At 46.1% G+C, this 16,063-nt stretch overlaps 1 protein-coding gene across 1 annotated transcript in view; it reads right to left on the reverse strand.

Moving 5' to 3' along the window:
- The window catches only part of AKAP10 (A-kinase anchoring protein 10), a 129,139-nt gene that overhangs the window by 35,959 nt on the left and 77,117 nt on the right, over positions 1–16,063 (reverse strand). Inside the window, exons 8-10 of the mRNA XM_082247302.1 lie at positions 13,248–13,384; positions 12,963–13,107; positions 6,117–6,293 (exon numbers count right to left, since the gene is read on the reverse strand). Coding sequence (XP_082103428.1) covers positions 6,117–6,293; positions 12,963–13,107; positions 13,248–13,384 — 459 coding nt within the window. The remainder of the gene's footprint in view (positions 1–6,116; positions 6,294–12,962; positions 13,108–13,247; positions 13,385–16,063) is intronic.

Genomic DNA, 16,063 nt, shown 5'->3' on the forward strand with positions numbered 1-16,063 from the left:
TTTCTGCTATAGGACTTCAGTTTTGTAACAAGCAGTGCCAGAAGAATAAATAACCCAACTCAACAGAGGGGTGGGTGCTGTGTCCGTCAATGAACATCAGAGAAAAGGATTTTATGGTAAGACAAAAATCCAGTTTTTTCTTTCGTTCATTGACGGACACAGCTTCATATCTTCTTTGACCCTTGGGACGTCCCAAAGCAGTGTCAACATGAGGCGTGGGAAAAAACACAACAAACATATTTCCCAAAAGGGCTAAACTTAGCCAACCAGGTAAACCTGGAGCTCAACCTGGAACTGGAGCTCACCTACCAGGAAAATACACACCCTCAAGAGGCAGGAGCCTCTGCAACAGCCGCCTGCAAAACTTTGCGGCCGAACGCAGCATTCACAGATGCTAGTACATCCACCTTGTAAAACTTTATGAATGTGTGTGTACAGACGACTAGGTGGCCGCCTTGCAAACCTGGACCCACTGACGCCTGACGGAAGGTCCAGGAGGCACTAAGCGCCCTTGTAGAATGTGCCTGAACAGGGTAAGGAGGAACCTGACCCATGATGGCATAGGCCACCACCGCCTGCCTGATCCATCTGGGAATGGTCAAACAAGGAATCCGATTTGCGAATCGACTCAGTTGTCGCCAGGTACACCCTGATGGCCCGAACCACATCCAGGGAATGCAAGGCAATTTCTTTTGGATGTTTTAGTTTAGGACATAATGAAGGCAACACAATGTCTTAATTTAAGTGGAACCCCAAGACGACCTTAGGAAGGAAGGATTGGCAGGGATGTAGTACCACTTTGTCCCTGTGAACCACCAGGTAAGGTGACTGACAGGACAACGCAGCCAGCTCTGAGACCCTGCGTGCAGACGTAATTGCTACCAAGAATGCCACCTCTGTGACAGAGAAAGCAGAGGAAGTTCACAAATATTTTCAAAAGGCGGTTTTTGAAGACCAGCCAGCCCTAGATTAAGATCCCACAGAGGCACCGGGGACCTTACCGGAGGAGCCAGATGGCAAACCCCCTGCACAAAAAGGTATGAACCATGGAATTTGTGGCCAACGGACGCTGGAAAAAAATTGCCAAAGCTGAAATCTGACCCTTGTTGGTGCCCAGAGCCAAAAACGCTGATCTACACCTTTTTGTAGAAACTCCAGCAGACGCAAAAAGGAACAGGGGAAACCCCCCGACTCTCACACCAAGTAATGTACACCTTCCAAATGCGATGATAAATCTTCCTAGAAATAGATTTCCTACACAGTAGGAATTACCAAATCCGACAACCCTCTGTTCTTTAGTACCTGGCTTTCAATAGCCAGGCCAATAAAGCCAGTGACCATAAAGCAGGACGGAGGACAAAAGATCTCCGAGAGGGAGATGCCAAGGGGGCATCGACTACCAGTCTTACCAGGCCTGCATACCAAGACTGCCGAGGCCATTCTGGGGCCATCAGAATGACTGGAATCCCTTCTGCCTCAATTCTGCGCAGAAGTCTCGGCAGAAGCTGTAGCAGAGAAAAGGCATACATTAGATGATACTGGCCCCAAGAGGCCCCCAGAGCATCTGCCAGAGGATCCCAAGACCTTGCCACAAACTTCGGAACCTTTCGGTTGAGGCGAGAGGCCAACAGGCCCACATCAGGGTCCCCCACCGGAGACACATTTGTTCAAATACCTCCGGGTGAAGGGACTATTTGCCCGGACTCACAATCTGCAGCCTGAGGTAGTCCGTCTGCCAATTTTCCACCCCTGGAATGTGCACAACAGAAAGGGCTGGAACAAAGCGATCTGCCCACCTTAGAATGCCGGCCACTTTTTTAGCTGCTAGGGGACTCTTGGTGCCCCCTTGATGATTGACATATGCCACAGCTGTTGGGTTGTCCCATTGAATCCTTACCAGACACCCCTGCAGACGATCTGTCCACTCAGACAGACAAAGCCTGATTGCCCGAATTTCCAGGGTATTGATCGGCAGACTGGACTCCTCCAGAGACCAAACTCCCTGAAATGATTCTGTGTCCAAGACACCTCCCCACTCGGACAAGCTGACGTCCATGGAAACCACCGTTCCGTACAGGAAGAAGGTTTCCCTACCGGAGCAGAGTGGAACAGAGCCACCACAGCAAGGATCCCCTCGTACTCTGGTACAACAGGATCAGATTGTCCAGGGGCCGAGGGTTCTTGTCCCATTTGGCCAAAATCTATTTTTGCAGAGGTCTGGTATGAAACTGAGCAAACAGAACAACCTCGAAGGTGGAGACCATCAGACCCAGCATGCAAGTCCTGAGAGATGACCGATGGTTGGATAACAGGAGCCGAATTGCATGCTGCAACTTAAGCAGTTTTGCTTAAACACCCGAGCCGAGACTGAATCCAGAGTCAGGTCAAGGTAGTCCAATTTGCTGAATGGAGTCAGAGTTGATTTTTTAAAATTCAGGATCCAACTGAACTCCTCCAGGGTTTGCACAGTGATGTCCAAATCTTCCTGTAGGAGACTCTGCTTGCAGAAGGAGATCGTCCAGGTACCCTAGACCCGTGGTGGTGACTCGCGGCAGCCAAACCAGCCTCAGAATCTGAGGATGCAGGTGAAGGTGGGGGGAGCTTTTTGCTAGGTCTTTTTTGAAGAGCCAAAAACACTTTGGACACCAGAGACTGCAGGACCGCCAGGGCGGAGTGAGATCCAGTGGGTCCCCGCAGGTTCAGAGAGTTGATCAGGTGGTGACATGTGTTCTAGGGACTCCATAGTAACCTGGGGACTGCCAGCAATAGCTGAACATAAAAGGCTGTAAAACCACTATTAACCCCCCCCCCCCCACCGCTGCACCGATGACACCATAGGTCCCAGCGCCCCAAGCAGCGCTGCTATAGCAGAAGGGAGAGTATGTACAGCCCCAGGGACTCACCACCACCGACTTAAGAGGACAGAGAGCGCCAAACTGCCTGCTGCACGCCGATCAGAAAGGAAGAGGAAACAAATACCGCCACTAGAGGCCCACCGCTGTGCACCGCTCCATCGGGCTACAGGAAGACGGCCGCCAAATTGATTTATATGGGAAACCACTTAAAAAAATGGCGCCAGACTACACAAACATGGCCACCGAACGCCAATGCATTCAACCACAGGAAAATGGTGGCGCCATGCGGCGGTCACTCAACTCCGGGACCCCAGGGACCAGGAACTTAAGCCCAGCATGAGGCCCCCCCCAGCTCACCTCACACCACCCAGGACAGCACAGCCGCTCAGAAGGGGGGGTGGGGTGTCAGCGCAGGGGAACCCTTCTAGTGAAAAGGGGGTGACCTTAGGATAGGAAGGACAAATGAGGGGCCTACATCCACCCTGAAATTTCCCAAAGGGGAGGGGGGTGGGACACTAAACACACCTTGGGACCGGCAGGCAACACTCCGGGCAGATCAACTCCCCATCTTGGAACAGGGGGTGTTGCGGGCCAGAGGTACGCTACGACTCAGGCCGCGACCAGGTCATGTGCGTCCTCGCGAGGTGTTTCACTGGCAGGCCAGCCACTGTCCAGTGGAGCTATGTCGCACTTGACCTAGCGCGGAGCTGTGGTCTGCACGCGCTTGCTGGCCAGACTAGGGAGACCGTAAGGATCTAGGATATCCAGTCCGTCACCCAGTCCGGCAGTTGATTGTAGTTCTTACTGGAACAGACTTGATTGTAGAAAGAAAACAAACGAAAGGAACAAAAGTTCAGTTTAAAAAGGAAAAAATGTTTGGACCAAAGATCATAGCAGGGAAGCTAGGTCCTTACACCTGACTAAGCAGAAGAAAAAAAACTGAAGTCCTATGGAAGGAAGTGGAAGTATACACCCTGGGACTTCCCTATGGGCATAGTCCATTTTTTCCACCTAGTGTCCTACTCCTCAGGAGAGCAGCATAACCCAAGGGTCAAAGAAGGTGTAGATCTGTGTCAGTCAATGAACGAAAGAGAAAGTGCTATTTTACCGACCGCACTATAGCAAAATGACGGCTACAGCATGGTTGGCCAGTTCTGGGAAGGCGCCTCATGACGTCCTTCCATGATTGTGCCTCCCGCATGTCCACTGTGGCACCTTGCGATCGCGGTGTCCTTCGAACACAGCTGATCACAGATGGGGTAAAGAGCCAATCACAGCAGCATTTTACTACATGATCAGCTGTGTCCAATCACAGCTGATCATGGTGTAAACAAACTTACCGGTTAAGGGCATTCGTTTACTCAAGCTGTCACAGCAAGAGGAGAGCGCCAAAAAAATGGTTAGTGTGAAAGGTGACTTCTGCACTGATAATCACGGTATTGATCGTCACCGCACGGCCCCTAGTTTGTTTAGCAAAAAATAAAAAACCAGTGGCGATTAAATACCACCAAAAGAAAGCTCTAATTGTGTGAAGAAAAAGAAAAAAAAAATAATATCATATGGGTACAGTGCTGCTTGACCACGCAATTGGCATTCAAAAGGGAAAGCTGAAAATTGGCCTGGGCAGAAAGGGGTAAAAGTGGCAAGAAGGCAAGTGGTTAAAGGAAACCTGTGCTAAGAGAAATACCGCAAGCTGTCACTGTTAACCTCTCCTTTTGAAAATGGAAGCCGCTGGTTGCTATGTTGATCCAAAGGCTTTAATCATTTCGAAGTCACTGACTTAAAACAGAGTATTCTTATTTCACCTTTACTTCAATGCCTGCACAACTTTTCAGTATTTCAGAGAGTTGAGATGCCAGAGACAGTCAGGTGCATTGTATTTTTAAGAGGTCAGCAATGGTACTTAGCGTGTTTCTCTCAGTACAAGTTTCCTTGAAATAAGCTGTTTCCTTTTGAGGCAAGTCAATACTTACATACTGTAATATGGACTTTAAATGGTATTGGTCACAATTCTAAACAACTGACATCTCTGAAGGACATCTTCTCTGTCCCCCTACCTCAAACAGATCACCATCTGCAAAGTCAGATAATGTATGCCTCCATAAGAGGTAGTAAACGTCATACCAGATACCCGCAGCAGCTGAACAGAAACTCAAACACTGAAATCAGTGAAACGAATGAACGTTGATAGTTGGTTGACACAGTTTTCTGCATCGTGCTAACATATCCTATAAGTAACAACAGAATATAGTAGCAAAACACAATCTTCCGGTCAATGTCTTCCTTACTAAACAAATCCCCTTCAATGCATTGAAGTAGCCCTGCAATGGGATTTATGGGATTGCAGGGACATGGTGGAGTTCCCACTCACATAGAGAATTATTAATATAACAGCTCCTATAAATTAAAAAAAAAAAAAAAAAAAAAAGTTTCCTATAAAGTGGACCCAGCTGATTAGGCGACCCAGCTATAAAGCAGACAGAGGTGGCCATTTGTGTTTACTTCTCAAACTGTATTGGTTCTAAATGCATGTCTTTTTCAACCAGGGTGACGTGGCACTCTGGGGTGCCTTCTAGTCTCTTCAGGGGTGCCTTGGCAAAATGCCTAAAAATTGCTCATGAATTGTCAACAAACCAGAGGGTGGATCAATGCTGCCTTTGTTACACAAAGCCACAGTGTTTTAATGTGTAGCATTACAAGTTTGGGAATTGTGTTGGAAAGCTGTTAGTGGCCCAACAACTAATGATGGCATAGGTTGATCAGAAGGATGTCAGTCGCCTGACAACATCCTTGTTTGCCCCTTACCTGCCCCTCTCTGCCACCACTGTGGTCACGTTAGTTGATTGAGGTAGAGAAACTAGGGCAGGAGAGAAAAGCTGGCATGCTAGTCAGCACCAGTGTGCAAAGGTACAATGCATTTTTGCATTTTGTGCATGCTGCTGCAATTTGTAAAACTGTCAATTTAGGTTTTTACATTTTAGAATGGTGTGCCTCGAGATTGTGCAAAATTTTAAAGGGTGCCTTGACAGAAAAAAGGTTGAGAAACACTGGTATAAAGACATTGGAGGATTGCAGTAAACCAGGGGTCTCCAAAATGCAACCTGCGGGCCGAATGTGGCCCTTTGCTTGGTTTTATCTTGCTCTTGGGGCATTATACCTTCCACTGAAACCAAAGGCAGGACGCTATGCCTCCCCCACTGACAGCAAGCTTGGAGCCCCCTGCATTAAACAGAAAACGATATTACTACTGTTAAGCAGCACCTGAGAGCTGGAGTTCTCAGAAGAGCCAGAATACAGCTCATGGTTGGGTGTGCCTTGACTCCCTTGACCAGCATTGCCTGCTGCACTCCAACTGTAGTCTTCCCCTCGAACTGAGTGGATGAGATCATTCAAGTATTTGTAATATAGATTGCTGGAGAGAAAACCAGGCAAGAAGACCTGAAATAAAGAATGTATATTAGTTTGTAATAATGATACTAATATCAAATAATAATACTGTAAGTTAGTTGTATTCATATGCAGAAAAAGAAGCATATATGTAACTTGGAGAGAGCCGTTTCAATCTGCCATTTTCAACAGCGTTCTGATAAAAAGACACCCAACACCTGGCATATTGCCACTGAAGCAGTTGCAAACCATTACACATATCCTGTAAACCATTACATATACCCAGTGAAGTGACTGGCCTCAGCTGATACACAGAAATGAAACAAATCCTCCTAAATAAGTCGTACATGTCAGCAGCCATTTCTTCTGCAGATCCTTCTAAAAAAAACACACAGATCAAAGGATTTTTTTTCCCAGCTTAAGCAATAGGGGATGGGGATCTGATGTCAAACACTGCAGAGCTAGAGCAGAGTTCACTGATATTTTACAGAAGGAAAGCGACACACCCCCCATCTACACAGGCTTGTAGAAAAATGCTCAGAGCTAGGGCTATGAATGACCTGCTGTGTGCTGGAGGAGGGGGGGGGGGGCATCTTACAGGAAGCTGTTATGTCAGGAAAACTGTCAGAAGTGATTCATGCAGACGGCAGAAAGGGGAAGTAACTAGAGAGGATCCATTGGCTTTGTTAATTTTTCATGTCTGAGGTTTACAACCACTTTAATACTGATCTGCAAAAAAGCAAAAAGTACCAAGAAGCTGAACACCTGAAAAAACTGGATTTTTGTCTCACCGTAAAATCCTTTTCTCTGAGGTTCACTGACGGAAACAGCTCCATGTCTTCTAGACCATTGGGCTTATGCTTCTCTCTCTTCAGGAGTAGGACTAGGTGGAAACCTTTTTGGTTACGTCCCTGAGGCAGTCCAAGGGGGTATACTATCACTTCCTGCTATAGGACTTCAGTTTGTAACAAGCAGTGTCAGAAGAACACATAACTCAACCCAATAGAGGGGCTGGTGCTGTGTCCGTCAGTGAACCTCAGAAAAAAGGATTTTACGTTAAGACAAAAATCTAGTTTTCTCTTTTGTTCACTGACGGACACAGGTCCATGTTTTCTAGACCATTGGGATGTCCCAAAGCAGTGTCAACTTGAGGGGTGGGAAAAAAACACAGCAATACACAGAATTCCCAACAAGGCTAAAGATAGCAAACCAGCTAGCAGGAGATCAACCAGGAACAACTGGAGCTCACCACCAGTAATAAATTACACCCTCAAGAAGCAGAAGCCTCTGCAACTGCAGCCTGCAAAACTTTGCAGCCAAACGCCACATCCGAAGATGCAAGTACATTCATCTTATAAAATTTTGTGAATGTGTGTACAGACGACCCAAGTAGCCGCCTTGCACACCTGAACCACTGACACCGGATGACGGAAGGCACAGGAGGCACCAAGCACCTTAGCAGAGAAAGGAGGAACCTGACCCTTAATAGAACAGGCCTGCACCACCATATGCCTGATCCACTTGGAAATGGTTGCAGCAGATGCGGCCTGCCCCTTACTAGGTCCATCCATAAGAACAAAGAATTGGATTTCCGAATCAGGTCAGTCACCACCAGGTACACCCGAATCGCCCTGACCACATCCAAGGAACGTAAAGCAATTTCCTTAGGATGTTTCGGTTTAGGACATAAGGACAGCAACACAATATCTTCATTCGAATTAAACCCCGAGACAACCTTAGGGAGGAACGCCTGACCGGGGCACAACACCACTTTGTCCCTATGAATCACCAGGTAAGGCGACCGACAGGACAATGCAGCCAACCCTGACACCCTACATGCGAAAGTAATAGCGACTAAAAAGGCCACCTTCGGCCTCGGAGTGAGCAGAGGAAGTTCTCGAATATTTTCAAAGGGAGGCTTTTGAAGCACTGACCGTACCAAATTGAGATCCCACAGAGGCACCAGGGATTGCACCGGAGAAGCCAGATGGCGAACTCCCTGCACAAGAGTGTGAACCAAGGACTTTGCCACAAACGGCCTTTGGAAAAATATAGCCAAAGCAGAAATCTGGCCCTCGATAGTGCCCACAGCCAAGCATTAATCTACACCCAGTTGTAGAAACTCCCCACAGGCAAGGCACAGAAAAAGGAAAAGGAACAGGGAGAACCAACCCCCCCCCCCCCCCCAAGACTCACACCAAGTTACGTACGCCTTACATACGTAATGATAAACCTTCCTGGAAGTAGATTCCTAGCTTTTAACGGTGTAGGAATCATCGACTCCGACAGTCTCCTGTCCTTCAGCACCTGGCTTTCAATAGCCAAGCCGTTAAAGCCATCGATTGTAAAGCAGGATGGAAGATTGGTCCCTGAGACAGAAGATCTTCCCTGAGAGGAAGTTTCCAAGGGACGTCTGCCACCAGCCTTATCAGGCCTGCGTACCAAGACCTGCGAGGCCAGTCTCGTGCCACCAGAATGACTGGAATCCCTTCTACCTCGATTCTGCGTAGCAGTCTCGACAGAAGTTGTGTTGGTGAAAAGGAATAACTCAGACAATATTGACCCCAAAGGGCCACCAGGGCTTCTGCAAAAAGGTCCCGAGACCTTGACACGAACCTCTGCACCTTCCTGTTGAGATGGGAGGCCAACAGATTCACATCGAGGAACCCCCACCGAAGGCACAATTAATGAAACACCTCCGGGTGAAGAGACCATTCTGCCGGATCCATCGTCTGCCGACTGAGATAGTCTGCTTGCCAATTCTCTACCCCGGAAATGTGCACAGCAGAGAGGGCTGGAACATAATATGCCCACCTCAAGATACCAGCCACTTCACGGGCCACCAGGACATTCTTTGTGCCGCCTTGATGATTGACATATGCCACAGCCTTAGCATTGTCCGATTGTATCTGCACAGGGTGTCCTTGCAGACGATCCATCCATTGAGAAAGTCTCATCACCCGAATGTCCAGGATGTTGATCGGCAACCTGGACTCTTCCCGAGTCCAGACACCTTGGGCCGAGTACAGTCCCAATACACCTCCAGACCCAGATACACTGGCATCCGTGTTGATTAAAGTCCAATACAGGGGAAGAAATTATTTTCCCAGATGAAGCATCAGGGAGTGGAGCCACTGTAACAGAGACTCCCTTGAACCCCGACATTACAGGATGAGATTGTCCAGTGACAGCAGATCCTTGTTCCATTTGGACATAATCTCCTGTTGCAGAGGTCTGGTATAGAACTGGGCAAATGGAACCACCTTGAAGGTGGAAACCATCAGGCCCAGCACTTGCATGCAAGTACTGAGCGACGACCAACGGTTGGACAACAGAAGCTGAACCGCATCCTGTAGCCTTAGAAGTTTCGCCTTAGGAAGAAACATCCAGGCCGATGCTTAGTCCAGCTTCAGACCCAAGGAGTCCAGCTTCAGACCCAAGGAGTCCAGGTTGGTGGATGGAGTCTACGTCAATTTCTGAAAAATTTTGTGTCCATCCAAACTCCTGTAGAGTTCACACAGTAATGTCCAAGTTAGCTTCTAGAGCAGAGGAAGACTGCATGCAGAAGTAGATTATCCAGGTAACCCAGTACCGCGATCCCTTTCTGATGTAGCTAGGCCAGAACTGGGTTCAAAACTTTGTGAACACCGAGATGGCTGAGGTGAGACCAAAAGGTAACACCAAAAATTGATAGAGCTCCTTGCCAATGGCAAAGCAAAGAAGACACTGATGCCCAACATACATTGGAATATGAAGGTAAGCGTCCTTGAGATCGATAGAAGATCCCCTTGATGAAGTAAAGCTACTGCCGTGTGGTTGGACTCAATCTGAAATTTCTGAACCGCAGAAAGTGGTTTAGAGCCATGAGATCCAAAATCGGAGGAACCTTGCCTTCCACCCTGGGAACTGTAAACCGATTTGCATAAAAACCTTGAAAACTTCAGACTCTGGAACCAGCACAATGACTCCTTGTGCTAACAGGTCCTGCACTGTCCCGTAGAGGCCCTATAGCTGATTATGACAGGCGCAAGGTAGAAGAACCTTGCTGGAGGCAAGGACCGAAACTCGATCTTGTAACTGAACCAAATCAACTCGTGGACCCATCTCTCCTATATGAGCAAGGTTTACGGATCCGGAAAAAGGCGAAGACATCCCCCTACCCCAGATGTGGGTGAGGGCACCCCTTCAGGCTGGGGAAGGCTTGTCTGAGTAATCAGAAGTGCCCGCTTATGATTTACCATTCCAGGGTCTCTTGGAGCCTTCCACAAAGTTACGGGTGGATGTCGAACCCTTTTCCTGTGATCCAGACGGACGGAAGGGAAGCTTGTGAGCTAAGAGGACCACATTTACAACAATGTTCCTTGCCCTTAGCAACCCCGCAGAAGTAATGTACTCTTAACCTCCCGTAAGGCCCTAAATGATCTCTTCCATAGAGGCACCTAACAAACAATCACCTACAAAAGGTAGATCAGTCAGCACCTTTTTAGAAGCCTGGTCAGCCGACCAGTACTTCAACCATATCATGCTGCGAAGAATCACCGCCATCACAGATACACTGCCGGCCAAGGGGGCCGCATCCAGGGATGCATCACAATTGTACTGTAACCTCTGGATCGACTGATCCAACAGCTCATGAGAGAGTGTTGACTCCCTTTCCAGATCCTGGCGTAAAACTTTTGCCCATTCGGTTAAGGTCTGGGGTACCAAGTTGATAGCAAATACCGGCCTCAACATTGAACCAGCCACAGTGAAAAGATACTGGACCAGAGCCTCAGCTCTCTTGTCCACGGGATCCTTAAAGGATGGAGAATCCTCCACTGGCAAAAGCGTAGCCTTATGTAGCCTGGAAACCTGAGAGTCCACTGACGGTGGAACCGTAAGTTTCTTCAGGAGAGGGAAAGGGATACCTCCTAGCGAAGTGCTTAGGTATTCCAACCATGCGTTTTGGAGAACCCCACTGACTAAGGACAATCTCATCAAAAATAGGCAGAAGAGGGAAACACCTTTGTCACTTTGGAAGATTTGCGGGTGCCAAACGTTGACGCCGACTCAGCATCAGCTGGGACCTCCAACTTTTAAGTTTCCCGCACTGACACAATTAGGGCCTCCACCAGCGCTTTTTCATGAGTGGCTGCGAAGGAGGCCTCGTCCTCACTGTTAGAGCACTCAGCATGCGTGGACACAGACCCAGTGAGCTGACTCTCATCCACGGCGGGGAAACCCACCTCAGACCCTGAGGAGGCAGAGGACACCAGGTGAAGGTGGGGGGCGTTTCTCGTTAGGCCTCCTTTGCAGGGAGGATACCTTGGATACCAGTGACTGCAGGGCTGCAGTCACGGCCGCCAGAGCAGACCGAGACAGAGGGTCCCGCAGCTTCCAGGAGTGGGTCAGGTGGTGATACACGCTCCAGAGGCTTCGTTGCCAACAAGGGGTTAATCAGAGCCGTGCAGTAAATTTTTTTTTTTTTTTTTTAGGGTTTCACTCACCGGCCAGCCCCTGTCCAGTGGGGCTATGTCGTGGCCAACCTAGCGCGGAGCTAATAGTTGGGTTGTGCTCGCAGGCCAGACTGGGAAGACCATAAGAATCTAGGATATCCAGTTCGTCGCCCAGTACGGCTGTTGATTGTAGTTCACACAGGAACAGGTTGATTGTAGTTCACACAGGAACAGGTTGATTGTAGTTCACACAGGAACAAAAACAATAAAGAAAAAGTAAAAAATTCCATATAAAAAGGAAAGAATGCCAGGACCGCAGATCCCAGCAGAGAGCCAGGTCCTTACTCCTGACTAGGCAGAAAAAAAACGAAAGTCCTATAGCAGGAAGTGAACCATCTGGGACTGCCTCAGGGGCGTAACCAAAAAGGTTTCCGCCTAGGCCTACTCCTGAAGAGAGAGCAACATAAGCCGAATGATCTAGAAGACATGGAGCTGTGTCTGCCAGTGAACGAAAGAGAAATCCACCTTCTTGTTTTGGTCTCACAATGTTCATTTTTTGCAGTGGATTGAGTGTAGGGGGCAGCCCTGTTAAGACTACACTGTGAATGAACTGGGAGAAGCTGCAGCCATGTTCCACACAGAAAGTTCCCCTATGCAGCCAAAACTTAAGGTTTAGTTTAACTACCAGAAATTCTGCTGCACAAATCGCCAGGAGACAAAATTCTACCCTTTCTTCTAGTAAGAAACTAAAAATCATGTGGATTTACAGAGATAGGAAAGAAGAGGTTTTGAGCTTCTTAGTACTTTGCCTTCTAGGGGGTGGGGGCCCTTCTGTCACATATCAGTTAAGAGATGGTTGGTAATAAATACAAAAAAGTCCTCTCACTGTTTCAGTGATAAACAGTTTATACTATATCTTTAGATATGAAAAATGAGCACATAGTAATTCTGTTAGAATTGGATGTCTGACCTGCCATGGCTGGGGAAAAAAAACAAACACAAAAGATGAAAGATACAGCTAAATTCAGCATTGCTTCTTTCTGCGCCAGTTTTCAAGAACGGATTAAATTTTTGGTCACCTCAATATTTTTTCTTCCTTTTACTGAAGAGAACACCTTTTTTTATAAACCTCCGATAAATCAATCTTGAACACAACATAATCAGATTACTTGTGTTGGTCATAGAATACATGTGCATTCACAATGAAGCCAGACTTCTTTTTATATAGGCAGAGAGATCTGCTCCACTGAGCAAACAAAAGTTTGTCAGCATGTCATGATCTCACCTTCTCCATAGTGGTCCAAGCCTGACGCAAGGGAGTGGTGAAGCAGTTTGGGAGTGGGCCACCCTCCCGGCAGATGTTGGACTCGATTTCCAGACGCACAAAGTCATCAAAGCCTAAAGGGTGTGTTGCTTGCAGAGAAAAATACCTAAAGAGTATAAAAAACTTCAAATCACTCAGATTTAGAGACCTTTAGCTTGTAAAAGGTTTCATGTACATACGGATAGGATATAGAATAATAGACAAAAATGTATTCTAGAATATGAGAACGGCTTCTTAAACACTTACTTATCATAGAGGATCATGGCATCATTCTGTGCCTCCTGCCCATCATACTGGCCATTCTTTGCTGCAAGTTGAGACTGGAAGTTGTCAGCAGCCAACCAGAACTGCAATATGTTTACTGCATCCTCCTTCTCCATGTACTGTGAAAAAAAAATACTTTATTACTGAACCTAATTATTTTAGAATTTATATTAAAAAATACAAACCAATCCTTAATAAAAAGTTATTGATAAAATAAAAAAAATGAAAATTCAAACCAATACTTGAGGGGAAAACAAAATGCAAACCAATACTTGAGGAACAAAAACAGAAACAATTCCCAGCTCAATTCACCAACCAGTTTGCCTCCAGGCTCATCTGCCCCCTATCCATCTATTAGAGTGCATGTGCTTCCACTGTTGAGACTGTCATAAATTTACAGGAGTTAGGACTGCAGGTAATACAGGGTGCCGTGAAGTGGCCATGCAGCCTACATGTGTTTGCAAATGTATGCTAACTAAACCCCTGTTTTTAATGCATACTGTTAGGTTAATTCGGTTGATAAGCAAACTGGTTGGTGAATTGAGCTGGGAATTTTTTCTGTAGTTGTCTCGCATGCGTTACCCTTCAATGTGCTCTTTGCTACGAAGGCCAGTTAGAGGTGGGGGCAGGGGCCATTTTTCAAATACTTGAGGAAGATCAAGAGTTACAGAAAGTAACCACTTATTGATGCATGGGAACCTCCAAACAATCAGCAATTGTGAAATACTTTATATAGTGTTCGTGACTGGTCATTGGTGGGGCATCATTTCTGAAGTCAAGTGAAATTTTACAATCAGACCAGGCAAAACTGCAGAGAGGTTGAGCAAAGTGTAGAAACCAATAATAAGCTTTGAGAATGGCAACAAATTAGTAAAGAGATGATATCTGATTTGATGCAATCATCCTTTGTACTTAATAAAAGTAAACAAATACATTAAAAGATCCCAAACGAGAACCCTCAGTTCAAGCTTATAGCAAATTTCAGCAACTATTTTGCAAATGATAAAGTCACATAAAATTGTAAAATGTGGAATATACCCCCACTTTGGAGTAGTGATCGACCAATATCAGTTTTTCCATATTTTGGCCAATGCATATCGGTATCGGCCGATATGCGCCGATATTTTGAACATTTAAAGTTTCGCAAAATAAACACAAATTTCGACACAAATCTTTTACAGTCGGTTCACACTGGGGCGGCACGACTCTGTACTACTTCGGGGGCGACTTGTGCATTCCCATGCATCACGACTTCGGAGCGACTTGCATGGACTTCACATAATGGAAGTCTATGCAAGTCGCTCCGAGGTCGCCCCAAAGTAGTACAGGACCCTTTTCTAAGTCGGAGCGACTCCTGACGCTCCTATTAGAACGGGTCCTGTAGCAGTTAATGGACTGCAAGGGAGCGCGACTGGTCAGGCTGACAAGTCGCCTGACCAGTCGCGCTAGTGTGGACCGGGTCTTACTGAACATGTTAAAGTTTGTTTATTAACATTTTTAACATTAAGTGCTGGTTCACACTAGGTCGCTACGACTTCGGGGGCGACCTGTGAAGTCCCGTGCACCGAGACTTCGGCGCAACTTGCACAGACTTCATATAATGAATGTCTATGCAAGTCGCTCCGAGGTCGCTCCAAAGTAGTACAGGACCCTTTTTCTAAGTCGGAGCGACTTGTGTCGCTCCTATTAGAACGGGTCCTGTAGCACTGCATGGACCGCGACTTGTCAGACTGACAAGTCGCCTGACAAATCGCGGTAGTGTGAATGGAGGCTTAGGGCTCGTTCTTCACACCTTAACTGCATGAAAAGTTGAAAACTGATAGGAAAACTGCACTTGCAGGGACATCAGAAATTCACATCATCTGATTGTGAATGATGCATAAACTGCTGCAGTAGTGCACTCACTCACTACAATAATTTTAAATCACTACTGCAGTGCAGTCAGTGCAAAACTGCTAGAAGAAAAAGCTAGACAAACAGCTAGACAGTGGACTTCCGCTGCAAAAGTGCACTCACTGCAATGATTTTAAATCACTACTGCAGTCAGTGCAAAACTGCTAAAAAAAAAGCTAGACAACAGTTGGAAAGTGGATTGGACTGAAGTCAGTGGGTGGCTGGCTTGGTGTCAACCTGTTGTGATTGGCAGGCTTGGTGTCACTCACCCTGGCCTGTTGTGGGTGGCTGGCTTGCTGGAACTATGTGTAGGGGGTTGTAATGCGCTTTAGGGTGTTTTTAAACCAATTCTTCTTAATAAATATATATATATATATATATATATATATATATATATACATACACACACATATATATATATATATATATATATATATATATATATATATATATATATATATATATATATATATATACACATATACACACACACACACACACACTTTTCTTCCAATCACAATTCATATAAAAAAAAATAATCATGTATGACTCTGTTAATTTTTTATTTTTTTTATATGCTAATAAATAATAAATATGGAGTGCCTTTCATCCAAATTAATATATAAAGTGCTTAATATCTAAAGTGACCAGGTGCGCCAGTATCTGAATATACCATACAAAGTGCTTCTATATAAATTAGTACATCAAACAATTCGCTCCTTTTGGTGCTAAATATTATGTAAGTGTTCCCGAAAAACAAAAACTAAAATCAAATAAATTCAAAGTGATCCGTAATGTTTTCTATCTTCCTCCACCTTTATTTCCCGTGTCTTGGATTTCTTCAGTGCATACACTTCTAGGTGTCCTAAATGCTCACCTTAATTAGGTAAGTAATACGCCTTTAT

Source organism: Pelophylax lessonae (genome assembly GCF_965119305.1).
Source record: "Pelophylax lessonae genome assembly, chromosome: 2".
Classification (NCBI taxonomy): Eukaryota; Metazoa; Chordata; class Amphibia; order Anura; family Ranidae; genus Pelophylax; species Pelophylax lessonae.